Here is a 27,911-nt window from a genome sequence, read left to right as displayed (position 1 = left end):
CAAAGAATACGTGTCGAGCTATGAGCTGAGCATAGGGATGTAATATTTTCTCTCTCTTAACCTAACAACACAGTACTAATTTTGTGTTTTTTAGATCCTTAACTTCTTATAACATATTATGTTGAACTTTTACGCTTGTTAGATTTCCAAGTATTTTATACTGTTTGTGTTTATTATTGTTCCTAAACAAATATTGAAAAGAATCAAAACTATACTTTAAAAGAAGTTAAAATATATCAAATCAAGTCATGATGTTCAATCTATGATGAACAGGAGATAAATAGGACGAAAAGTTAGAAAAAAAAATGACAGAGATAACGACAATGAAGAAAAAGTATAGTGCTTAATCAAACTCCACCATAGTGTGCAAAATTTTGACTTGTTAAAGTTCAAACACCAATAGATTGCTCAAGAGTTCACACAGAGAATTTGGAACTACCCAACACAAAATGCTAGATTTTAAGATCAGAGTAATCTATTCAGAGGCATGGCATAAATTCTTTTGGACTTGGATAGCATAGCTCAAATTCTATCAACTACCTCAAAAGTTGAACCTTACAAAGAGGGGAAAACAGCAAAAATGGCGTAAGGACAAATCCTAACAAATAGTTAAAATAAAATACTAATCTATCTCTCGTATGAATAACTTTAAACAGGGAAGATCAACGGCAAATCTTTACATCCTTGTTTTTCCACCTAATTATATGTGAACACCATGGCCATTACTGTGGCAATAAGCAGACACCATTGGAGAAAAATGTCTGCTTGCCTGTCTACATATTTAACTGCATGAAACAGTAGAAAGCTGTCGGCTAAGTTGTAATGCTTAAGAATGTTCCATGGTAGTGTTGGGTAGTTCGAAATATCTTGCAAAAGATTTTGAAAAATTTAAAGGGATTTTTGAATAAATATTTCAACACTTTTATGAAAACAAACTCCAGCTCAGGCTGGTTAGGATTTTGAAGAACGGTACCAGATGATGATCAAGAAAGATTAAGGCATCTTTACCATCTTAGCTCATTTGTATCTTGAAGCTGCTAACTCGAAGAGCTAACCATCTCAATTCTCAGATGACATGATCAAAGCAACCATGGAAGCTCCCTGACCAAACAAGCAGAATATCATTTTAATTATATAAAACCAAAATCTCCAGCGTAGATAGATATTATCACTTGAGATACCGAAGGTTACAAAAGTAAACACACTGCAAGGTGTTAGATATGAAAAGAATCAGCCCAAGAAAGAAAAGAATGGGCACACAAACACACACACACACACACACACACACACACACAGAGAGAGCGCACTTACAATTCGCTGTAGGAAGGGTATGTCAACCCACAAATGTTGTGTCACAGTCACCACCATTGGCATAAGTGACAGACAACGAAATCAAGAGCTATCCAAAGGAAAAATTATATTTACTGCTCTACGAAGGCATCACTACTTTGGACGATATGATCAAAAAGGAGATTGACACAATGGACAAGTTGACTTGTGAGAAGTGGAGAACCACTTGTAGAGGCAGGCTGAATGGAACTTGTGTTTGCAGGTTTTGCAAGCTAGCCGTGGGAGGCTATGGTTTGAAGTGTGGAGGACACTGTAACATATAGGGCACTCCTCAACACCTTCAAATTCCTTATCAAAATTGCTCTTCCATGTGCGAATTGCTTCAGCTAAAGCACCATTCTGCATTGTAAGAAAAATAATGCTTCAGCCCAACCCCCCAAGAACTCATTGAAAATTATTTAAATGCTGAACAGGTCATTCAAGAAACATAACAGCCACTAAACAGTTAATTTACAACAAAGATGGTAAAATACCAATACCTGAAAATCGGGACATTGTACACCTTAGTACAAATAAAACTGAAGACTGACATTATAAATTGAAAAGGTATGCCTCAGAAGGAAACACATGCATGATCAAAGAGTAGATTAAATGTAACAGCTACATATACCAAGGCGATAAATTTGAATATAGCAGATGAGAGATTGACGGATTACAATAGTGGGCAGACACAGGAAATAATCGGGATGGAATGGGAGAATGATGCACAGATCAGAAGTAAGTCAGTGGGAGACACCTGATTACGAAGAAATGACATCATTGACATTAACCACTTTCTCTGCTTAATCTCACTAATGCCAAGGCTCTTGGTACAATCTACATCCACAGACCTCAGTGGGTAAGATGCCGGAAGACGAATTACTAGGTCCATTCCTGTTTCGTCTTTCGTGTAAGTGGCCACCACTTCATTAGCAGATTTGCTTACGATGACCGAGAAATTCTCATCAGAAAAATTGGCTTTTTTTATCTGCATTTTGATGAAGGTTAGTGAGGAATTTTATGTCACAAAGAGCAAAAAACTGACTGAGATTACAAATAAAGCTTATGCTGCAAAAGTTAAGCGTACAAATAAAAGCAAATATAGATACTTAATGTTCATCCGGATTGGATTATCTTAACATTTAAGCAGCCAGTCAATCTTCCACTTGGTTAGCAAGCGTCAGGAAACTAAAAAGAAATGCATGACTAGCACTTCAAATGAAATGATTCATATTCAGGAAAGCCCCTGGAATTTCCTTTATTCTAATAACTCAAAATTTCATTCTTGCTCTAGACACTATTCACAATAATCTTAAATCTTCTCGTCAATTTCATCACTAGAGCCCAGATGGGTACAACGGACAATTTCATTTCTTGAAAACTTTATATCATCCACGAAAATGAAAAGCAAAATTTCAGAGTGATGAATTCATTTCAATAAATGTTCAAGTATCAGAGTGCTTAAGGATTCACATCATTCATACCTGGGAGAGTTCATTCATAATCAGAGGGGGGCTACAATATGCTCTAGTGAAAAATTCAATGGCAGATGAAGTAGAACGGTCACGTATCTCACTAAACCACCCTCGAACATAAGCTGGAAGAATACAAAGCATGAGGCCAAAAATTGCACCAGCAAGTGAAGCAATGTTTTCTGGTCTGACAGGCCAAAGCGATTCCAAGCAAAATAACACAGAACTAGAAGTGATGGCATGAGTTGCAGATTTCGCTGCTTCTGACACTGAAGCTGGAAGTTCTGAATCCTTCTTTTTCAAGCTTGATGGTACACAAAATTCTAAAGGAATGTGCTGGAAAAGACAATCTAATACTGTTGAAGTAGCAAACTCTTGAATGTACTGAACCATTCTCTCCCTCAGGGATGATGAAGATGGTAGTGACACTAGATGTGAAAGTAACAAAGACCAAGCTAGAAAGACCTTTATCTGCCAAATTTAAAGACATTTAGCAAACAAAAGTGGTTTGTTGATGCTTCTCCATTAGCTTTGAAAAAGAAACAGAGAGAGGCTCAAAAAGGAAAAAAGGGAAAAAACCAACCCTTTCAAATGCAAGTAAGTCCATTTCAAGAGCTTCAAATGGTAGTTTTTCCAGCAGGGAAGAAACTTCTTCCCTAAGATGAAGACTTTCTTCAGTAGAACCGTCAGTGTCCTGGTTGTTGTAAGCATCTCCATCAGAGGAACTTGTCTTGTCGACAGTGTGCAAAGCTAAGTGAGACACAGGTTCAGTTGAAAGAATAACATAAGCAGCACATCTTAGGGAAGGAAGTGTCACGGCAGAAAATAGCATTGCATACAAGGAGCTAACAGGCCCTTTACTTAGGCCCCAAATTTCAACTGATTTTACCGCCTTCTCTCTTGCAATTGAAGAGGACTCAACAATAAGTGATGCCACCAAGTCCCAGAACTTAGAATGACCAAGGATAGATGATGCTACAATTGAGGAAGCTTCACTACAATAAGAACTTGCCATAGCCTGCGTAGCAGCAGTAGAAAAGAACAACCGAAGAACACCTTCTATAATTCGGTCTTTGGCCATCTCCCATCTGTCACTCTTCAAGGGATCAGAAACATCAGCAAGCTCTTTTTCTTCAAGACCACTTATGTTGCAAAACAGAGAAAACCCAATTAGAGCATCGCTTGCGAGTTTTATAGGAGTAGAGTCCTTCACTGAAACGGTATCGTTGACCCTCTTCAGCGTAACTTCTAACTGTTCACAACCAGAACCATCTGTCATAACATCATTCACATTCTCAGCAACATCCTCCATCATAATGACTGCTGCTTCAATCCACCACCTAAAACGGTATAAAACAAACTCCCAATCATCCTCACTAAATTCTTCCCAGCAATAAGCAACTGCAACCAGAATCAATTTTGATAACAAAATTTGCACAACCGGCAGCTTGTTTATCACAGATAATGCAGAATTCTTTCTCTGCTTCCGAAATAATTCCAACAGTAGCATTCTCTCAGTAGAGCTGACATATCTTTCTAGCCTTAACTCTTTCCCTCCTTCAATTGGTCGTACAGGATAGCAGGATATGACAAGGTGGAACCAATCTGCCATATCTGAAAATACCAGATTCTATTACACCCAAGACAGGGATAAATGTTTTTTTTTTTTTTTGGGGGGGGGGGGGGGGGTTTGTAAAATGGCTTAAGTAAAATGAATTGGAAAATTCAGATATTAGATGCAAGAAAACACAGTAATTGCATTATATCCCACAACAAGGGTAAAGCAAAGGCCACAAAAATAGCTCCCCCTCCAAACCCAACCCCTCCCCCCCAAATGACATATATCTCTGCCACATACCAAGACACTAATTTGATTACTTTATGTAGCTTATATCAGGAGCCTAGTACTCAGCACAAAAAGAAACTTGCAGTTATATCAGCTTATCCTTTAGAAAATTGTAGTACACACTGTAGACAGCAGTAATTTACCTTCTCCCGTTTGCCATGCATTTAAGGGCGGAAAAGACTCAGTTCGCTGGAGCCAGTCCATAATAGCCTCTTGTACTTCACAACATTCAGAAGAAGCAGACTGCATGTTTGCATTCTCTTTGTCAAATGGAAAACTCAGCGGTCGAATGATTACACTCATAACTGAAGGAAATATCCTCAAACAATTTATATTTATTGTTTCACCAATATGGAGTTTATTCCGAAGCAGATAAAAAAGAAATATTGCCTTGTCCTTTCCCCATACATCATCCACAAAAAGTCTAGACAGTAATGATACAACAGCTCTAAGGAAGGGTTCTCCAATACTATCCATATTTGTAACAGGCGGTAAGTTTGAAAGGCTCAGTTCAGTAATTCCCCCATGAATAAGTGCACCATCAAGTAAAATGGTGACAATGGAATCTAACAACTCATCCTCAGGCGTATAGCATTCACTATTCAAATAATCACAGAGATGAGGCAAGAACGAGCACAAGGCACTTCCACCATTCCATTTCCAAGTGCATAAGATTTCAGCTGCTAGCCAGGCACGCGAATAATGACACTGAAGAGTTGTGGTAGGTTGATTACTAGGATCCTCAGTTGAAGATGGAGACACATCAGAAACAGCACCAGCAATAATTTTGTCAAAACCTATCTTGGGAATAAGTCTGTCTATCAGAGCAACAAACCTGGTGTCTCTTGGGGTCTGCAAAGGGTGAAGTGTACACACAGAATATTCTGAGATCTCATAATACAGATTTTATGTTGAATGCATAATACAATGTAACTCACCTTGAAAAAGATCAAAATAATGCTACAGAAAATGTTACAAAACTAAATAGTTGAACGAGAAAGTAAACAGGAATATCTATCAGTTACAAGACCTCACTGTAATTCCCTCTTTCCCAGCAAGCTAGACATAGAAGTGAATAGAAAAATTGGTGCACGAGATCATCCCAAACTGCTTAATAAAAAATACTTAAGCGGGAAGAACACTCACATCAGTTGAAGCACTCTCAGTTTTCACCACGGCTGCTCGTTTCCCATCTTTCATATCTGGTGCAACCCAAGCAGGCCAAGAATCATCCTGGCTTAGGAATCTGTCTAACAGCTTTTGTTCCCCAAACTGATCAGGGCAGAGACATTCAAGAAGCTCAAGGACCCAGTGACAGCATAACGATGCAACTTTGGCAGCATCCAAATTTCTATCCTTGAGCACAGCAATCCTCACAGACTGGACCAAGATACTCTCCAGGCTCTTTCGACTATCTATGTTGATACTAAATAGGAACTGATTTTCAATTTTGCGATCGAGAGAATGCACTAGTTCACAAGAGGCCAACCTTGTCTTAATTTTTTCCGCTGATTCTTCACCAAACTTATCATTGAAGAAAGTAGCCATGCTGCACTCCCACTTAATCACAAAAATTACAGCTAAGATTCGTGAAACGAGCTCAATTTCATGATTCAAACATTTCAACGCACAAAAACCACCATCAAGCACTTGTAAAGCAAAGTTAACCATCTGATTCACATCAGTAGAAGGTTCAAATCCCAGCTCAGTGTTTTTGTCTCTGATAAGTATCACGGAACACGTTTCCTTGACCCATATGAAGGGAGAATCCATTATGAAAACTGTCAACTTCTTAAGAACCTCCTCGAGTACTAGTACTAATGTACTTTGGGACAGAAAGTTTGTTTCATCATCTCCTGCTATGCCACCCAGAACAGCACTGCAACGGAACAACAAAGCAGCCCAAAATAAGACAATAATAACAAAAAATTAGGTTTACAGAGTGTTTAGTGCTACTAACTCTAGTCTTGAGCAAATGAAACAACACCTCCTTACCACCGAAGCCTTAACATTGAGATGGGAAAACAAAAACAGAAAGGCTATAATCATAGGTAATGAGATAGAGAAGATAACCATGTAGTCATCCTAGGGAAAAAAGTCTCTAAACTTAAAATGACTGTTCCTGTATCCCATATTGGTTGAGGAAATGGATTGTACTTTCCTTATATGGTAGTGGACATCCTTAGCTGACAATAGCCTCTGGATTTGTGTTAACCCAAAATCTATTCCTTATCGCAGTATCAGAGTCACTCATTCCTATTCTCGACGTATCCAATGTTGGGCCCCCATGTTGTATTATTCATGCTTCAGATATCCAATCTTTGGCATGCGGAGGGTGTTGGTGCCACATTGGCCTAAGTTGCTCAAAGTCGAGTGCAGGTATCCGATATTGGTGCGAATCTAAAGGTAGGATCCTTCATGATCTAAATTTTAAGATTCGGGGATACGGATGCTCGGATTCAGCTAAATATAATTCAATATCTAAAAATAAAGTTTTGAAAATATGTCTAAATTACGAGACATTAAGTGGAAAACATACAAGGAACTTTGAAAAGGAGAAAATATTGATCAAGAGAAGAATCTGAGGAGATAAAAAGACAAGGACTGACATAGTTCGGGATCGAATCTCAACCTTAACTTTATTGTTTCCTTATAAAAAGAAAAGGAACTAACATAGAAAATTCTTTATACAAGTTATTGCATTTTTTTCAATTTCACCCTAACTTTTGTTTTGATTTCAGAAACTATTGTATTTGTCTCGAATTTCTCCGCTGATTTTGGTCAAAGTACCCCAAATCTATTGACCCTATACAGATCCGATACCCATGTCGTGTCAACACAGGTGCAGCATCGAAAGTGAAGAGTCCGAGCAACTTAGGTTTTGGCCAATCATCAGCTAATGAGCTATCTTTGGAATTGAGTTAGGCTCAATATCCATTTTACTTATCAAGGAGAATCCAAAGATTTGATCTGTAGCATAACATTTTGCCTAGATTCAGGATTCAAAAACCTTTGTTAGATAGTTATTATGTATAGTGTCCTACATCGGAAAGTAAATGTCTACTTCTATGTAAACAATATTTATAAATAGGTCTATTGTAAGACACTTTAGTTAATATCTATCAATATAATTTCCCGTGTCATTATTTCTCACATGGTATCAGAGCAACCATGAGAGATTCATCGCTGTGCAATAACTACCAGCAATTTCGAGAAGAAGAAATTAGTTAACCGGAAAAAATTTCAGCTACCGCAGGTCTGTACGCGAGAAAGTTCTTATCCGTCGGTGTGGTGCAAAAACCAACACCACCACGAGGTAGATCAGCTTCCAGCGACTAAAAATTTCTCTGGCAGAATCCATCTCACGCACCCTCACGCGCCGGCAAGAAATGTTTCGACGAGACTCTGACTCACGCGTTCGTGAGGCACTTTCCGGTCGGTTTTTAACAAAATTTCTTCAAGACAGTTTATTCGTCCAGTGATTCCAAGCATACCCATACTATTTTCTTTTTACTCCGATCACTTCGCAATTTTGCCAGCAGCTACAGTGATTTTTTCGATAGCTACAATGTTTCCTTTACCAGTTTCAGCGAGTTACAATTGATTGTTTCTATTATTTGGTGATAATTTGCTTGACCTCTTCAATCCAACGTCTTTGGGATTTGATATTTTTGGTTCTAACAACACGGGTTATGGAAGTTCAAGCGTTATGATTACTTCGGAACCCTTAAAGGAAAGTTCAAACTACTTAGCTTGGGCTTCCCAGTTGAGATGTAGTGCAAGGGTCAAGGTGTTCAAGACCGGTTAATCAAAAAGGCTAGTGGGGGAGATGAGAAGGTCAAAGCACTTATGTCATTTAGTTTGGTAAAAAGCTCGCACTTTATACACTAATGACATATCTCGTTTCTATGATGCGATATCGCGAATGACAAGTTTGAAGAAACAAGAATTGGATATGTTTACTTACTTGGGACAAATACAGGTAGTCATAGAGAAATTTGAGAAATTGATGCCAATTTATGCTAGTGTGAAAGCAACAAGAGCAACGACAGAAGATGTTACTAGTTCTTACACTCGCTGGACTTCCTAGTGACCTTGATTCAGTATGCGGCTAGATTTTGGCTAACCCGACTGTCCCTACAGTTGTTGAATTGTTCTCTCGATTGCTTTGCCTTGCTGCACTGCCCAGTCACACAATGATCTCATCACAAACAGTTGACTCCTCTGTTCTCGCATCCCAAACAATGAAAAATCGGGCACTCTAACTATGGATAATATACGAGGAGATCGTTTTGGAAGGTCTCAACCCAAGTGTTCTTATTATTATAATAAGCTTGGACACGCCTATGAGGTGTGTTACGCTTTGCATGGTCAACTACCTAAAAATGCTCATGTTGCTCAAACTGGTACTGCAGATAACCATAGGTTTTCTTTATCTGAACGGGAATATAATGAGTTCTTTCAGTATCGAGCAAGTAAACAGACACCTCCACAAGTAGCCTTTGTTGCTCTGTTGATAATTTCTTTGCTTGTCTTTCCCAATCTACTACTCTTAGACAGTGGGTTATGGACTAAGGTGCCACTTATCATATTTCTGGTAATAGGTCACTTTTGTTAAATACTGTTTATTCACAATCCCTTCCCAACGTTACTTTAGCCAATAAAGTCCAATCAAAAGCAAAAGGAGTTGGACAAGCTAATCCTTATCCTCTATCACTTTAGATTTTGTTCTTTTTTTGATAAGGATACTTTAGATTTTGTTCTTTACGTCCCTGACTGTCCTTTTAATCTTGCATCTGTTAGTCGATTGACTCGTGCCTTGCATTGTCGTACATATTTTATTGATGACTTTTTTGTTATGCAGGACAGACGGTTAGCACAAGGGGTGAATCACAAGGCATTTACTACCTTGACTCACTCTATCCCTTCACAGCATGTCTAGTAATAGATCCTCCAAACCTAATTCACAAACATTTAGGACATCCGAGTTTATCCAAGCTTCAAAAGATGGTGCCTAGTTTGTCTAGTTTGTATACATTAGATTGTGAGCCGTGTCAACTTGCGAAACATACCCGAGCAACCTTTCCGCATAGTGTTGAGAGTCGTGTAGAGTGTATTTTTTCTTTAGTTCATTCTGATATACGGGGTCCTAATAGAGTCAGTTCAACCTTAGGATTTTGTGATTTTGTTAGTTTCATTTATGATTACTCAAGATGTACTTGAATTTTCCTAATGAAAGATTATTCTGAGTTGTTTTCTGTATTCTAGAGTTTTTGTGCTGAAATAAAAAAAAATAGTTTGGCGTTTCTATTCGCATTTTTCGCGTACTTATCCTCTCAAATTCAGCAGTTTATGACTTCTTAAGGAATTACTCATTAGACATCTTGTCCGTATACCCTTCAGCAGAATGGGGTAACTGAGAGAAAGAATAGGCACCTCATTGAGACTGCTCGCACACTTCTCATTGATTCTTATGTTACACAGCATTTTTGGGGCGATGCAGTTCTCACGGCTTGTTATTTGATTAATTGGATGTCTTCATCTTCCATCCAGAGTTAGATTTCGCATTCAGTTGACTCCTCTGTTCTCGCATCCCAGACAGTGAAAAATCGGGCATCTCTAACTATGGATAATAGACCATGAGGTCATTTTGGAAAGTCTCGACCCAAGTATTCTTATTGTAATAAGCTTGGACACCAATGAGGTGTGTTACTCTTTGCATGGTCGATCACCTAAAAATGCTCATGTTGCTCAAATAGAAACTGCAGATAACCAGAGGTTTTCTTTATCTGAACGGGAATATAATAAGCTCTTTCATTATTGAGCAAGTAAACAAACACCTCCACAAGTAGCCTCTGTTGCTCAGACTCATACTTTTGTTGCTGATAATTTCTTTGCTTGTGTTTCCAAATCTACTACTATTGGACCGTGGGTTATGGACTAAGGTACCTCTGATCATATTTCTAGTACTAGGTCACTTTTATTAAATATGGTTTATTCACAGTCTCTTCCCAACGTCCCTTTAGCCAATTGAGCCCAATCAAAAGCAAAAGGAGTTGGACAAGCTAATCTTTATCCTCTGTCACTTTAGATCTTGTTCTTTACGTCCCTGTCTATCTTTTAAATCTTGCATATGTTAGTCGATTGACTCGTCCCCTCCATTGTCGTACATATTTTATGGATGACTCTTTTGTTATACAGGACAGCAGTACGGGACAAACGATTGGCACAGGGGGTGAATCACAAGGCCTTTACTACCTTGACTCACTCAATCCCTCCACAGCATGTCCAGTTATAGATTCTTTAAACCTAATTCACAAACATTTAGGACATCCGAGTTTATCCAAGCTTCAAAAGATGGTGCCTAGTTTGTCTAGTTTATATACATTAGATTGTGAGCCGTGTCAACTTGCAAAACATACCCGAACAACCTTTCCGCATAGTGTTGAGAGTCATGTAGAGTATATTTTTTCTTTAGTTCATTCTGATATACGGGGTCCTAGTAGAGTCAGTTCAACCTTAAGATTTTGTTATTTGTTAGTTTCATTGATGATTACTCAAGATGTACTTGAATTTTCCTAATGAAAGATTATGCCTTAGAATACTTATCCTCTCAAATTCAGCAGTTTATGACTTCTTAAGGAATTATTCATCAGACATCTTGTCCGTATACCTTTCAGCAGAATCGGGTAACTGAGAGAAAGAATAGGCACCTCATTTGGACTGCTTGCACACTTCTCATTGATTCCTATGTTCCACAACGTTTTTGGGGAAATTCAATTCTCACGGCTTGTTATTTGATTAATCGGATGCCTTCATCTTCTATCCAGAGTCAGATTTCGCATTGAGTATTGTTTCTCAATCACCTTTATACTCTTCTCCCCTCGTGTTTTTGGGTTCATAACTTAGATCTCGGAAAAGATAAATTAGCTCCTCGTGCTCTCAAGTATGTCTTCCTTGGTTATTTTCGAGTTCAAAAGGGATATCGTTGCTACTCACCATATTTTTGTAGGTACCTTATGTCAGCTGATGTCATACTTTTTTAGTCTTTGACCTTATTTTACCTCTTCTGACCACCTTAATATATCTGAGGTCTTACCTGTACCGACTCTTGAGGAGTTTACTACAGCTCCTCCTGGGTCCTCAACCACAAGTCTTACCCATACCGACCGTTGAGGAATCTAGTGTTGCTCCTCATAGATCCCCAGCCACAGGAATACCACTCTTAACTTATCGTCATCATTCGCGTCCAACATCATGCCTAGCGGATTCACGTCATGCACCTAACCGTGCTCCTACTGCAAACTTGTCTCCTCCTAATCTACTGATTGCACTTCGTAAAGGTATGCGGTCACACTTAATGCTAATCCACATTATGTCGATGCCATCACTCTATAATTCTTTTGTATCTTCTTTGTCCTTTGTTTCCATCCCTAAGTATACAGGTGAAGCACTGTCTGTCTCATCCAGGATGGCAACAGGTTATGATTGACGAGATGTTTGCTTTCCATGTGAGTGGTACTTGGTAACTTGTTCCTCTTCCTTCAGGTAAATCTTCTATTGGTTGTCGTTGGGTTTATGCAGTCAAAGTTGGTCGGATGGCCAAATTGATCGGCTTAAGGCCCGCCTTGTTGCCAAAGGGTATACTCAAATATTTGGGCTTGATTATAGTGATACTTTCTTTCCCGTGGCTAAAATGGCATCAGATCATCTCTTTCTATCCATGGTTGTTGTTCGCTATTGGTCTCTCTATCAGTTGGACATTAAGAACGTTTTTCTTCGGTGATCTTACAGATACAGTTTATATGGAACAATCACCTGGTTTTGTTGCTCAAAGAGAGTCTAGTGGCCTTGTATGTCGATTGCGTCGGTCACTATATGGTCTAATATAGTCTCCTCGAGCCTGCTTTCAGTACCGTTATTCAGGAGATTGGCATGTATCGTAGTAAAGCTAATCACTCTGTGTTTTATCGGCGTTCTGGTTCAAATATGTGTATTTATTTGGTGGTTTATGCTGATGATATCATTATCAGCGGCAATGACCAAGATGGTATCACCAAATTGAAGCAACATTTCTTTCAACACTTCCAGACTAAGGAATCCAGCTCAAGTATTGTTATTTCACAACGGAAGTATGTCTGAATTCTTCGATATATAAAATTAGCCCGAGGCAAAGTATCGAGGCCATGAGCAAATCGATGGATACACAGACGTCGATTGGGCAGGATCACCTTCTGATAGACGTTCTACGTCAGAATATTGTATTTTAGTAGGAGGTATTTTGGTACAAGAAACAGAATGTAGTTGCTCGGTCTAGTGCAGAAACAGAATAACGAGCAATGGTTATGGCAATATGTGAGCTAATTTGGATCAACAGCTGCTCAAGGAATTGAAATTTGGAGAAATCAGTCAAATGGAAATGGTGTGTGAGAATCAAGCTGCTTTTTATATTGCGGCAAATCCGGTGTTCCATGAGAGGACTAAACCATTGAGATTGACTGTCAGAGATATTATTACAAAGTTTGTGAGGTCAAATAATCAGCTTGCAAATATTTTCACCAAGTCCCTCACTGGTTCTCGTATTAGTTACATCTGTAACAATCTCGGTACATACAATTTATATGCACTGGCTTGAGGGGGAGTGTTAGATAGTTATTATGTATAGTATCCCACGTCGGAAAATAGATGTCTAGTTCTATGTAAACAATGTATATAAATTGGTCTATTGTAAGACACTTTAGTTAATATATATCAATATAATTTCCTTTAGTTAATATATATCAATATAATTTCCCGTGTCATTATTTCTCACACTTTATATAAGGACTATAATCAGATCAAATTTCATTGGTACGACGTGTGTATATATAATGTTCCCGGAGGGAACCCTTAGCAGCTCAGCCTAAGAGTGTAACTCCAATAAGACTCCCACAATGTCCAAATAGTCCATCAGCCACAGACTACCATCACTTCGAACATCGAGCTAAATAAGTCTAGAAAAATAACAAAGAGAACTTTAAAAAAGGGGCAGCCGGAGACTACGGCACTTAATTGTTGGCACCAATTTTATAAAAGCTGCAACATAGCGTGGCTACCAGTTATTAATTTTGGGTGAGTATGCTTACCTATGCTTAAGTCAATATACGTGGAAGATTCCTGAGCCCGTGTCTATCCTGTGAGGTAACACTAACATACACCCATTGATAGAAGTTGGCTCTTGCCTAGCTAAAAGAAAGCAAACAGCATATCTTGACTGGACCTAGAATACACTTTTCAACTGTAAAACGAATTTTAACTACATTAATAGTTTATCATCTTGCAACAGAACCACTGTTGTGAGAGAGATGTACGGCCCCTCATTCTCTTCAAGGTTTTAGCGATGGCTTTGATCAGCAAGCATCTAGCTAGACATATATGCTAGACACATTAAAATCACTTCAAGGTTACAACTGCAGTAACTTCGTCGGAACTAATGCCTTTTTTTACATGTTTCTACGCACTTAAACATCAAATATCACTATTTTGGAAGGCCATCAAAGAATATTCTGGTGTCAACAATTAACAAAAGCTTTTAGTTGCAGTATTAGATTTACCCCATTCAGAAGAGCAGATTGAGATTTACTCTATACAATTTTGAGATAGGAGACAATTACCAAGGATTTAAGGCAAAAGATAACAACTCCTAGTTCAATAAGACCCTTAACAGTTCAAATGATTTTAAAATATAAGTGTGATGGAAATGACTAGATCCACAACATCCCCCTCCACCAGTGAAAATCCTCAAGCCTAATAAATGAGATACTTAACTCTCTGGTCAGAATACTGCTTTAATATGGTGGGAGTCATCGTTTCAAATCCAATAGCAGGTAAAACTTATTAGATGCCAAAGTTAGGCAAACAGTAAAATGCAACCATTGTAACACTAGAGAATGTACACTTCCATGTAGAAGAGTTAGATCAAGATGCGCGTAAGGAAAATATTTCAGGAATTTGTTACTTACCGCATATATGAAACACTAGAAGTTTCAAAAGGTGGAAAAGCTCGAGCAACAGAAATGGCAGTAGAATCCAAAAGTTGATGATGCCAACGGGCTGCATAGGGAACTTGGAAAGTGCCTCTAATGCTAGTTTGTTCTCTTGCTTTCTCAACAAGCATAGCCAACAGAGACAGGCAATCAGAGTCCACAACCCGGTTTCCGGATTTCAGTTCTTCCAAATTTGTTGCATGTGTAACAATGCTAGCCCACTGTTCTGCAAAGCATTCATCATCAAGTAACGAAAGCAAGAGATCAAGTCGCATGCTAGTAGTGGGACTGTTAGCCTGCAAGCACCAGGGAATAAAGATTTCCTTGAAGACGTGCAAGAATTGTTTTGCTTCAGGTTCAATGCAAAAGATCTCTTGAATTATCTTCCGCGGACCAAATATAGAGATAGCAGCCACCATAAATCTCACTGCATTAGGGGGATCCTAAAATTGACAACAACTAATATGAGAGAATAAAAGTAAAACTGAAAGAATTTGATAAAATAGAGAAAGCAGCCACAGTAATGCTCACTGCATTAAGGGAATCCTAGAGTTTTCTTTTGCTAAAGAGGGGATCCCTTACAACCAACATAAGAGAATGAAAGTGAAATGGAAAGCAATTGGTTAAAGACAAAAAGGAATAATCAAAGCAACTTTTGCCTTTTTGGCAGGCCACCTGCGGAAGAATTTTCTTTACCTATTCCCAGAGGAGCAAATATAAATGCATCTAAATTCAATGACCAGATGGAAATGGTGAAACCACAAAAGAATCAAATGCAGATAAGATGAATTTGGGCTAACATTATTCAGGTAACTCAGTAGTGAAACATAAAGAAGCCAAGTTTCTACAGCTATAGGAGTTTTCGGACTTCCCTTGAAAGCAAATTAATTTCTAAAATAGTGTTTCAAAGAAGGCTAAGCTCTGAATATTAACTAATATAAGTAGTCAGCAAGGCTTTGAAAGCTTATGGAGACAAATTCCTCAAAGTCCAAAATTGAATAGACAGAAAAGTAATGTTAGAAACAGGCTTGTCGAACATATCCAAATTTCCCTTTTCAAAATGTGGGGATATTACTAATCATCTATTTTTGGATGGGTATTGATACAACAAGTTCTCACTTGCTCGGACATGAATACAGATCAAAATGTCTAGACTTCTGGTTCGTAATTCAGGGTCAAAACTCTGAGACACTATCACAAAATCTGAAAACCATAGACAAAGCTCCAAATGTCACCATTTACTTTAATTCATTACAAAAGTTAATCAATAGCTTAAATGAATTTGGATATACCATGACCTGCATCATAACATTCTCAGAAGAGATTAACTCGGGAAAAAAGGAAAAAAAAAAGTAAAAAAGACACCCATAGTCCACAAGAAGGCAGTAAAAGGAAAGATGGAATACCAGCGGACACAGAGAAAATGCTATATGCAGGATTCTTCATTGCTCCTCATAGGCAAAAAGTTTTTTTCTTATATAATCCTTAAGCACAGAGTCAAATATAAGTAAAAAAGAATTATGATGTGCATATGTTCCACAATTTGATTTTATTCGTGTTGACAATTCAGTTTTCAAATTTGGAAGTGAGTCGTTGAAGTTGACAGATCCAAATGTGAACTTGAGAAAAGAAAAGCTCTTGGTAACATATTCCTAGAAGTCCAGAAAATGATTGTATAAGAGTTAATTTTCTGATGTTTCAAAAAATATATGTCTCCACAGATGGTAGAGTGGGAATTATTATGAAGCACAAAATTACACTGGCGAAACTTAGAGGCTACAAGCATAAGCCAAAGCATGAGATCCTGTTTCAATTATGTTGGCACGTTCTACTTCAACAACCTATAACATGTCTGAAAATCACAGGCCGTGTGAAGTAAATTTTCAAAAGATGTTTCAGTTAGCAGTCCCATTCCATTATAGTACGCACCAAGACTCTCTATCTCTCTCTCCCTCCCTCTCTCTCTCTCCATTTCTTTGGTGGTGGTCGGGGGTGGGGGTGGGGGTGGGGGGGCGAGGCAGCCATGGTTTAGAGCCCAAATTATTTTCTATCATAAAACCATGACCAAAAGACTACATTACTAAGGAATAACTTACGAGTGTCTTAATCAAAGGGAATGACTTTGACAACGTTGGTCCCGCCAAATAAACTAGAGGCCAAGTTTCACCTTTCCTTACTGCTTGTTAAAACCATGACCAAAAGACTACATTACTAAGGAATAACTTACGAGTGTCTTAATCAAAGGGAATGACTTTGACAACGTTGGTCCCACCAAATAAACTAGAGGCCAAGTTTCACCCTTCCTTACTGCTTGTTGATTCACTACTGACAAGAACTCAGTCACCCCTTCTCCATTCTCAACAGAACTGTCTGTTTGTTGAAATACACCCGAGCAGGTCTGTTGAAATGCTGAACAGAATTGCAAAAGCAAGTCAGCTTCCAGAAAAGAAAAGTCCGAAAGGATTTCAACAATGCATTTGCCAAGATCTTGCACATAACCCTCTGGAATTTTGACATTAAGTTGTCTTGATCCCTGATGAGAAGGTTGAACGCCATCATCAGAAGAATCCATAGAAGAGAAGACCCTTTCCTGGTTCTTTGAGCTGACAGAGAACAGGTATTCCTGCCACAGCAGCTTTAAGAGGATCTGATCTGTAAGTGTCCGCTGAAATCTGTGGGAATTTGCTGCATCAGAAAACCTGGAAGAGAAGCCCAAAATCAGACGAAGAAATACATATCTGAGCCCAGAAACTAAAAGAGACAAATCTCAACATAACGATAAAAAGCTGAGAGGCCACAGAAGTTCAAAGGGAAAAGTTCAGTGGACTCTTCACCTATCCATGTTTTTCAAGCAAAATAGAAAACCTTCTCTCATCGCTCTAAAGAAGGCAAGACGATCTAGATGTAATGAATAACTCAAGCTTCTTCCTGCCCACAAATTCTGAAAGAATTCAAGAAGAAACTTCTCTGCTTCAACTGCTTGTGCAGGTAGAACATCCAAGAATAATAACAGAGCAGGATATGATACTTGCTGGGATCCAAAACAACCATTTCGAAGAAAATGCCAGAACCTACTTAAAGCAGATTTTTTAATTTTCAAGATACTCCAACTCTCTGGAAATTTTTCAGAAAACAGTAAGATCACATCCCACATTGATGAATGGCAAGAGGGATCCTTTTCATGGAAAGCTCCAAGTATTGCATCCGCGAGATGTGTAATGTCTGTTTCTTTAATAGCATGAGGAATATTTTTTATGAAACTTCTCATGACCGAATAAGTGGATGAGCGAATAGCGGGGCTCTGAGACTTCAGAAATCCCAGAAATAACTTATGAGCAGATAGCAAGTTCTCAGCACAAGACACAGCAATGGCCTTGGCTTTAGAAGCACGCTTTGACTCAGCTACAGAAACAGACCGTTCAGGTTGTGCGCTGACCACAACATCAAGAAGGGTGGCCAATGCCAACAGTGATGAAGAAATAACCTGGAATCAATTAAAGTAAAAGAAAGAAAAGATCAAGACCAATGGGGATGAAAAAAATTGTAATAGTCAAATGTGAGAAGCGGGAAGAAGTCTAAAATCTTTTGATAAGTAAGCAATTTTTCTACATCTAACAGCACCAAGGAGGTGCTAATATATACAGTGCAAAAATTCAGGTACCCAATAAATATTAAAAGGAGGCAAGGAAATCAGGCAAAGGTGTATTTTCCTTCTCATCAAGGTGCAACGGTTTTGAGATATTTCACCAAATAGTCAACATCACTACCATTGAAGTTTATATCATATTCTTCTTATAAGGGTTTTCTCTGCACATACATATAATCTATGTATCAATCTTCTACACCCTCCTCAAATCTGTATATAATGTGTATATGTTCCTATTCTCAAACATCAAACAGTAAAACACAGTAGAATCCGATGCAAGTTCACAGCAAATCAGTGTTCTGTTAGGTATTGACCAAATAAGTAGAGATTGAGCTGCTTATAACCTAAGTTGCGCGGACTCTTCATTTTTTATGCCAAACCCGTCTGCATCGGGATACGTTTGGGATTCGGTCAACCAACTTCGAATACTTTGACCAGGGTCCATGGACAAATTTTTGTGTGTGTGTGGGGGGGGGGGGGGGGGGGGGAGGGATTGAGATTTCAATTCCCAAATTAAAGATCAAACAGATTTAAGACATGGGAAATGGCATACCTTCAATATTATAGTCCTTGTGTCTCATATTCTGCTTCGATATACATGTAAATTTTTCACATAATATCTCTCAAAATTTAGAATATTTTTATAGCTCTATTTTTATAATTTTGAATTTTCTTAGCCGTATCCCAGCACTCGTATCCATACCTAGATCCGCACCCCCGAATTATAAAATTTAGATTTTGCCGAATCCGACTCTCGGATCCGTACCCGAGTCCGAGCAACATAGCTTATAACCCACACAACTCTTGACATGACTCTGAGCTCAATTGATATCAAATGAAGCTTTAGCCTGATCTAAGATCTGCATGCATAGCCATTATCCGATCATGTGTACCAGAAAAGCCAATTATGGAATTTAAATGACTTCTTCCACAACATTTCCTCACTTCATAATGCCCCTATAGCTGATTTTTTTGATGCTCAAGGATGGAATGTATTTCCAATAAGGAACTTAAATGATTGGGAGATTGCAAGATTTTGTTCTCCGTTACAGTCCCTTAGCACCACTGTCTTGGATCAACACAAGGATGATTCTATTATATGGAGGTACCATTCAGGTGGAATCTTCTCGGCTAAGTCTTGTTACATGTCACTGACTTCTTCCAACACTGATCTTTGGCCTTGGAGGAAGATTTGGCACAACAAAGCACCCTTGAACGTATCTTGTTTTTTCCTGGCTTGTGGCTAAGGAAGCATGCCTAACCCAAACAATTTTTCAGAAAAAAGGAATGCAATTATGTAGCAGGTGTCTCCTCTGTGAAAAGAACCCTGAAGATACTCATCATCTTTTCATATACTGCAAGATCTCTTATCAGACTTGGAGCATGTTTTTTGCCATTTCGAGCATGTCCTGGACAATGCCTCACTTCATTCTGGATTTCTTACATTGCTGGAGAAGAGATGGTCTCAATAGGAAGACACACAAGCTTTGGAACACTATTCCCATGGTCTTTCGGTGGACAATTCGGAACGAAAGAAGCATAGAGTTTTTGAAGGCAAATTTAGCAACATACATAGCCTTAAATACAAATATATTTCTTTGCTAGCTTTTTGATGCAGCATGACCTATGTAAATGACGCAGACTCCATGTTAGATATGATTGAGGCTTTGCACACTTCGTAATTTTTAACGCACTGTCTTAGTGCTGTTATATCATCATTACTTATCCAAAAAAGAAAAGAACAACTCTAGAGTTGTTACAATGAAACATATAACGACCTATGTTCTAAAACTGATCCGTATTCTTCTCCACCACCAATCCGTATCCACATATATTTTTAGCTTATGTGTGGAAAGTCTTCCTTTCTTTCTTAAATTTATGTGTCCGGTCAAACACTGTCACATAAGATGCGACAGAAGGACTGTATTATTCTCTTGTACATTGAAATTAGTATTACACTAACTCATAATATTTCAATTGGTACTCCGAAGAACGTGAGAAACTACGCAATGCTCTAATACTTTGGTTCATGCCATACCAAAGAATTCAACCTGAAAAAGCAGGAATGTTGTGCTGTTGGGAAGCTTTTAGAAGCACAATCTTATGCTGGTGATAAGAACTGGAAAAAGTTGTTTTTACTGAAGCACTTTGAAGGTTCCAGGCAAGAAATTAATCTACTGAAACCTTTCATTTTTAAATGCCTTCCTCGTGATGAACGCTAATCGAAATATATGCAGCTTTTACGCTTCATTATACATGATTGATAGAGAATTTGCAGGAAGCAAGAAGCCAATTCAATCAACATTCATGCAGCTGATCATAACAGGAAAAACGATAATACAATCATGATATTACCTGCATGTGCATCTCTTCCAGTTCATCTGATGCCACACTCTTATCTGACATGCTCTGGGGAGTAAGCTTCAGATTTTCCTCAATGTACTTGAATATCTCTGATGTGTATAACATCAAGACATCTAGTCTCTTCTCTGGTGCTGGAAAAGCAGCCTGTTAATATTTACACAGATGAACCGTGAGGCATAGGATGAAGACTGAAACAGCTGACATTGTGCTTTATTTCGTTATATATTAACAGACAACTGAGTCAAGAAATTACATCAACAAAACAGAACCAAAAAACGAATAGCATCTCCTTGATCTTTCAGATCATGCCTCAGATCCTTTCTGTGCTTTAAACCAAAACATGTGGATACTCTCAGATATACAATCTTTGCTGAATAAGTTTATCCATGACCAACAGCTAAAAATCCACATGGGATTGATTATAAGTTCCAAAGATCACTTAAAATGTTGTTGGATACCAAAGGTATAGATTACAGCACCTATCCATTCAGAAGAAGATTCGAACAGTGCATAAACAAAGTAGGTACCTCCGACATATCTATTTTCTATGCCATGATAAGCAAAGCAGAGCTGGTCAAACATAAACCAAGTCTAATTAATACAACTTAAAGACAAAACTATTACATGAAATTCATGTATTCATTCCACTTCACTGCACCGATACACTATCATGTTGATCCTCAATTGCATTTTGGTATCTAGCACTTCCAATTAAGAAAGTTTATTCTGTATCCTCACGTTGCACGTGAGAGTACCATGCAATTAGTTAGTAAATCTACAATGAGGTTACTGTCTGAGAAACACACGAACCTGCAATGATCTTTTTGCAGCCAGGGAAACTTCATAGACAGAATCAAACTGGGAAAACCACCATGGTCCCATCAAAGACTTCAGATAAGGAACTAAGTCTCTTCTGCAAAAAGAGGAGAAGAAAAAGGACCATGAAAATCACCTAAAGTAAGGACATGAAACAACAAAAATTTGGAAGCTATAGATGGTATTCAAAAGCTACAAATATGATCTGCGACAAAAGATTGAGAAAACTACTCATCCGTTTCAAACTAAATGGACTGATTTGAGTTGGGGCAGTTTAAAACCATAACTATGCTAGAGGTTGCAGCAAACAGCAAATTTCCAAGTTATGAATCAAGTTTCAACTACTTAAGAAGAAAGAGTTATTATTATCATGGGTATTTTTAGATAGTTATGTACATGATATGAATTAGTCCTAGTCCCACGTAGAATAGGAGTATGAAATGTATTGTATAATAGGGCTCATTGTATTATAATTAAACAGAATATCAATAATAAATTTTTCTCCCGTGCATTCTCACATGGTATCAGAGCATTCGTGAGAGATTTATCGCTGTGCATAAATTCCAGCGACTACGGGAAGAAAATATCAGTCAACCGGAAGTCTTTTTCCGGAAAACACAGGTCTGCCGCAAGTAAAAAGCCACTTTTCGTCAGTGTTGTGCAAAAACCAACACCACCACGAAGTAAATCGGCCTCCGGTGATCAACCCATAAAAAATCTCCGGCAGAAGACCGTCCACGCGCTGCCACATGCCACCGGAAGAAAATTTTCCGGCGAAGTTCCGACGTCACGCGCCGGCACGTGGGGCACCTTCCGGCCATTTTTTGGCGACGACTCTTCAGGACAAATTGTTCCCCTTACAATTCCGAGCCTACCCATCCAATTTAAATCAAATTCCGACCACTTTCGTATTAGAAGCCTTTGACCCACAATCCGTTAGATCCCATGCATTGAATCCAATCCAGATAGTTTCTTTACCGGATTATATTGAGTTCGTTCAGTACAAAGCATGTAAACAGACGTTTTCTAACAGATAGTAGTATGACTTGTGTCTCCCAATTTTCAACCTCTGAGTCTTGGGTCATTGATTCAGGTGCATCTGATCATATTTCTGGTAACAAATCTCTTTCACTACTATTTCATGTTCTCAATCTCTCCCAGCAGTCACAATGGCCAACGGGTTTCAAACCATGGCAACTGGAATAGGTCAAGCAAGTCCACTTCCTTCCTTACCTTTAGATTCAATTCTTTATGTTCCTGGTAACCTTTTTAATCTCATAGTCGTTAGTCGCTTAGCCAAATCACTTAAATGCTCTGTTTTATTTCTTGATGACCTTGTTTTTATACAGGAACGCAGTACAGGGCGGATCATTGGTATCGGGCGTGAATCAGATGGACTTTATTACCTTATCCTTGTAAAATCACATGGACTCACATCTTGTCTTCCTTCAACAACTTGTTCTGTCACTGATTCACCCGATTTATTACATAAACGGTTGGAATATCCCAGTTTGTCAAAACTTCAGAAAATGGTACCTGGTTTATCTCACTTGTCCACTCTAGAGTGTGAGTCAAGTCAGCTCGGTAAGCATACCCGCTCCCATTTCCCTCAGCGCCTTGATAATCGAGCAGAGTCACCTTTTACTTTAGTCCATTCAGATGTTTGGGGTCCTAGTCGGGTCAGTTCTACCTTGGGATTCCGCTACTTTGTCAGTTTCATTGATGATTATTCAAGGTGCACTTGGATATTTTTGAAGAAAAATCGATCTGAGTTGTTTTCTATTTTCCAGACCTTCTACGCTGAAATTCAAAATCAATTTGGGGTTTCTATCCGCACATTTCGTAATGATAATGCCCTAGAGTATTTGTCTTCCCCATTTCGGCAGTTTATGAACTCTCATGGGATTATTCATCAAACATCTTGTCTGTACATATCCCAACAAAATGGGGTAGCTGAAAGAAAGAATAGACATCTTATTGAAACTGCTCGTACCCTACTCATACAATCTCATGTTCCGTTGCGTTTTTTAGGGGATGCAGTTCTTACATCTTGCTATCTTATTAATCTTATGCCATCTTCAGCTATCCAGAATCAAGTTCCATTCTCTGTTTTGTTTCCCCACTTACCTTTGTTCTCTCTTCCACCTCGTGTCTTTGGGAGCACGTGTTTTATTCATAACCTTACTCCAGGAAAAGCTAAGTTAGCTTCTCGTGCTCTTAAGTGCGTATTTTTGGGTTACTCGAGAACGGAAGTGGATCCTTATGTCTGCTGATGTTACTTTCTTTGAAACTCAATCATACTTCACAGGTCCAGGTAATCACTTAGATATTTCTGAGGTGCTATCAGTTCCATCTTTTGGAGATTCAGTCACTATCTCCCATTCAGCTTCACCACCTACAGCTCCAGCTCCAGCTCCACCACATATAGCTCCAGTTCCACCACATATAGCTCTAATCCCACCGCCTAGTCCAGATTCAACCTTCTACACTCCACCACTCCTGACTTATCATCGTCGCCCGCGCCCAGCATCAGGCCCAGCTGATTCACGTCCTACACCTGACCCTGCTAATACTGCGGACTTGTCTCCTCTTAGTCAACCGATTGCACTCCAGAAAGGTATACGGTCAACACTTAATCCTAATCCCCACTATGTCGGTTTAAGTTACCATCGTCTGTCATCACCCCATTGTGCATTTGTATCATCTTTATCCTCTGTTTCCATCCCTAAGTCTACAGGTGAAGCACTGTCTCATCCAGGGTGGCGACAGGCTATGATTGACGAGATGTCTGCTTTACATACGAGTGGTACTTGGGAACTTGTTTCTCTTCCTTCAAGTAAATCGATTGTTGGTTGTCGTTGGGTGTATGCAGTCAAAGTTGGTCCAGATGGCCAGGTTGATCGACTTAAGGCTCGTCTTGTTGCCAAAGGGTATACTCAGATATTTGGGCTCGATTACAGTGATACTTTCTCTCTCGTGGCTAAAATAGCATCAGTCCGCCTTTTTCCATCCATGGCTATTGTTCGCCATTGGCCTTTGTATCAGTTAAACATTAAGAATGCTTTTCTTCACAGTGACCTTGAGAATAAGGTTTATATAGAGCAACCACTTGATTTTGTTGCTCAGGGGGAGTCTAGTGGCCTTGTATGTCGGTTGCGTTGGTCCCTCTATGGTCTAAAGTAGTCTCCTCGAGCCTGGTTTGGTAAGTTCAGCACAATTATTCAGGATTTTGGCATGACTCGTAGTGAAGCTGATCACTCTGTGTTTTATCGGCATTCTGCTTCAAATCTCAGTATTTATCTGGTGGTTTATGTTGATGATATTGTTATTACCGGCAATGATCAGAATGGTATTACTAAGTAGAAGCAACATCTCTTTCAGCACTTCCAGACTAAGGATCTGGGTAGATTAAAGTATTTTCTAGATATTGAGGTCGCTCAGTCTAGCTCAGGTATTGTTATCTCACAAAGGAAGTATGTCTTGGACATTCTTGAGGAGACAGGAATGAAAGGCTGTAGACCTGTTGACACTCTTAAGGATCCAAATTCTATACTTCTATCAGGACAGAGGAAGCCGCTTAGCGATCCTGCAAGATATAAGCGACTGGTTGATAAATTAAATTACCTCATAGTGACAAGACCTGACATTTCCTTTCCAGTGAGTGTGGTAAGTCAATTCCTGGATTCTCCCTGTGATAGTCATTGGGCAGGATTGTTGGTAAGTCGAAGCCATGAGCAAATTGTGGTAACTCGAGGCAATGAGCAAATTGTTAGGTACTCAGATGCTGACTGGGCAGGATCACCTTCTGATAGACGTTCTACGTCCAGATATTGTGTTTTAGTAGGAGGTAATTTGGTGTATTGGAAGAGCAAGAAACATAATGTAGTTGCTTGGTCTAGTACAAAAGCAGAATATCGAGCAATGGTTGTGGGCCTGTGGCAACATGTGAGATAGTTTGGATCAAACATTTGCTTAATGAGTTGAAATTTGGTGAGGTTAGCAAGATGGAACTTGTGTGTGATAACCAAGTTGCCCTTCATATTGCATCAAATCCGTTGTTTCATGAAAGAACTAAATACATTGAGATTGATTGTCACTTCGTCAGAAAAAAGATACTCTCAGGAGATATTGCTACAAAGTTTGTGAAGTAGAATTATCAGCTTGCAGATATTTTCACCAAGTCCCTTACTGGTCCTCGTATAAGTTACATATGTAACAAGCTCGGTACATATGATTTGTATGCACCAGCTTGAGGGGGAGTGTTAGATAGTTATGTACATAATATGAATTAGTCCTAGTCCCACATAGAATAAGAGTATAATATGTATTGTATAAATAGAGTTCATTGTATTATAACTAAACCACCTAATCATTAAATGATTTAGGGGTCAATTTTTCGAAAATGCAAGTGTCTGTCAATATATTACTTAACTACCACTATCACTGGCAGCAGGTTGCAATTTAATCTATAGAAGCTAACAAGGAGCCCAAAAAAACAAGTTTTCATTTAAATGAAGGAAAAAATTTGTGTGTGTGGGGGGGGGCTATAGACACGTCATCAGGGCTGATTTAGTTTGAAGAATGATGTCCATGTAGCAGAAGCAAGATAATAACTATATCTAGTTCTGATTTAAATAAGATAAGTACATACCCAACAATGGCAACAAGGTTTGTCATGGTGTCATGAGTTGCTCGTCGAACCTCTCTGCTGTAATCCAGTAGCAACTTCTTGTATTCAAATGCCTAACAGGAAGAGCAGGGGAGTAAGAACCACTTAAGAGACTGATAACTAGTAATTCTTCCACCAAACCATAAAAAATCTAGAAACATACTCCATAGTTACAACAATCCAACACTCAAATGTAAATTGTGTCATTAAAGGCTCGCCTGAACGCTTAAACTTAAAGCTAGGTAAGATGCAAGTTAGGTGCTCCACCTCGTTCGACAATTCAGAGTCGGCACCAAGGCAATACAGCATGCACCGGAGCGCTCATGGACTCATTTTTCTTTGAAAGCAGCAGTATACGATCGAGCATATCTAGAAATTTTCATTTTTTTGAAGACCCTGTCTAGAAATTTAAATTGTTTTCATCTGAAACAGAAACTTAAAACGATTGTTGAACTTAGTTGACCTGATTCTTATTTCAAATAATCACTTCAATAGGGAACTTTCTTTAAAAGGAGGCCAAAATCATTTTCCACCAATGGCAAAATATGCAAGATAAGATATAGCACGGCCAATTGACTAGACATTGTACTATTAGGGTATTGGCCAGCAACTAGGAAAGAGAAGTGAGCATACCCACTGTGGGATTGTTGGTATTATATCCTTTGCAGTCTTTTGTTGGAATAACTGAGATAGAGATGCCAATGCTTTCAGCTGTTAGAAAAGAGAGGAATTTTAATGAGCTTTGAAAAATTAAAGCATCACCGAACTACAGGCAAGTCCAACAATGAAACAAAAAAATTAGATGAATAATGAATATGAAGATTGCTTCCTAATTCACATCTCTCAAGGAACCAATATTGTCCAAACTGCATTCTAACAATTGAATAAGAAACGAAATTACTTTAGTGGTAGGGTCCTTTCTGGCAAGCCTCTTCAAGTGTTGTGCCACTTCACTGTCAATATCCTACAAACAAATATGCCATCACAATTAAGAGTGGAAACACTATCACTTTTTTTCACTTAAAAAAAAAGGTAGTCCTTGTGGGTCAGCCTTATCATATGAATAAGCGGCAATTAATCACTCAAATTCAGATAAACCATCAATTAGGACGCTTTTGAATTTTGTTAAGAAAAAATAAAGCTCGTAAATTACAGAATCTAATGCCCATTAATATAGTTTAAAATTCTAACAATGAAAAATACCAAAACGCATATAATTTAAGTTAAATTAGAGTGTACCAAGAAAGGGGGAGAATCTTCAGCTGACAAAGAAGAGTCAACACGGGAAGTGCCCATATAGCCTCCGAATCCCACAGGGGTAGAACCTTGGGGCAGTAACGAAGCAGCAAGACTGCAATCAAACCCAAATAATACAAATATTAAGAAAATAAGGGAACGGAGAGAATGAAAAAGGAAGAAAGAGGGGACCTGCTGCTAGAGGGACGAGACTTGCTTCTAGCTCCATCTCCTTTCGGTCTCCCCATTATTCTTCTACCTTCTTTGGGTCATACGTTAATTAATTGAGGGAACGCCGATCACAGAGCTCAGAACGAGGGACTGCGCCTCTTTTGGGCCGTACTTCACTATATATGTTCGTCGTCTCAAACAGGGAAATACTATTTTGGTCACCGCCTTTTCCCTATGTAGGTGTTTTGCCCCTCGCAATCCAATATCAATATTTTCTTTCGCTCTCCATTTATTTATTTGTCTGATTTCCTCTTCAAATTAACGACTATTTCTGAAA

At 38.7% G+C, this 27,911-nt stretch overlaps 1 protein-coding gene across 2 annotated transcripts; it reads right to left on the bottom strand.

Moving 5' to 3' along the window:
* Positions 1 to 324: 324 nt before the first annotated feature.
* On the bottom strand, positions 325 to 27,800 carry LOC104098251 (E3 ubiquitin-protein ligase listerin). Of its 2 annotated transcripts, XM_009604928.4 has the most exons (18): positions 27,596 to 27,800; positions 27,407 to 27,518; positions 27,069 to 27,131; positions 26,801 to 26,878; positions 26,150 to 26,241; positions 21,493 to 21,595; positions 20,674 to 20,826; positions 17,507 to 18,156; positions 16,900 to 17,371; positions 14,649 to 15,115; positions 5,794 to 6,526; positions 4,791 to 5,499; positions 3,385 to 4,415; positions 2,814 to 3,272; positions 2,087 to 2,317; positions 1,312 to 1,689; positions 1,009 to 1,101; positions 325 to 785 (listed from the first exon to the last, which is right to left on the bottom strand). In XM_009604928.4, exons 1-16 carry the CDS (start codon positions 27,649 to 27,651, stop codon positions 1,462 to 1,464), a joined length of 5,637 nt encoding a protein of 1,878 aa, XP_009603223.1. In that variant the 5' UTR covers positions 27,652 to 27,800; the 3' UTR covers positions 325 to 785; positions 1,009 to 1,101; positions 1,312 to 1,461. The 2 variants fall into 2 exon arrangements, with proteins under 2 accessions (XP_009603223.1, XP_009603222.1); XM_009604927.4 differs by having other exon boundaries at positions 325 to 1,101.
* Positions 27,801 to 27,911: the final 111 nt, after the last annotated feature.

This window comes from Nicotiana tomentosiformis, chromosome 7 (genome assembly GCF_000390325.3).
Source record: "Nicotiana tomentosiformis chromosome 7, ASM39032v3, whole genome shotgun sequence".
Taxonomy (NCBI): Eukaryota; Viridiplantae; Streptophyta; class Magnoliopsida; order Solanales; family Solanaceae; genus Nicotiana; species Nicotiana tomentosiformis.
Note: the sequence above shows the minus strand (reverse complement) of the source record. Positions and strands in the feature narration are given on the sequence as shown.

Bases quoted from the DNA above. Each gene is read 5' to 3' on its own strand.
- LOC104098251 (XM_009604927.4), bottom strand. From the start codon at position 27,651: ATGGGGAGACCGAAAGGAGATGGAGCTAGAAGCAAGTCTCGTCCCTCT. The intron at 18,157-20,673 runs GTAATATCATGA...AATTGATTCCAG, and splicing joins TGGAAGAGATGCACATGCAG to GTTATTTCTTCATCACTGTT. The intron at 15,116-16,899 runs GTAAGTTATTCC...TGTCAATTTTAG, and splicing joins TCCCTTTGATTAAGACACTC to GATCCCCCTAATGCAGTGAG.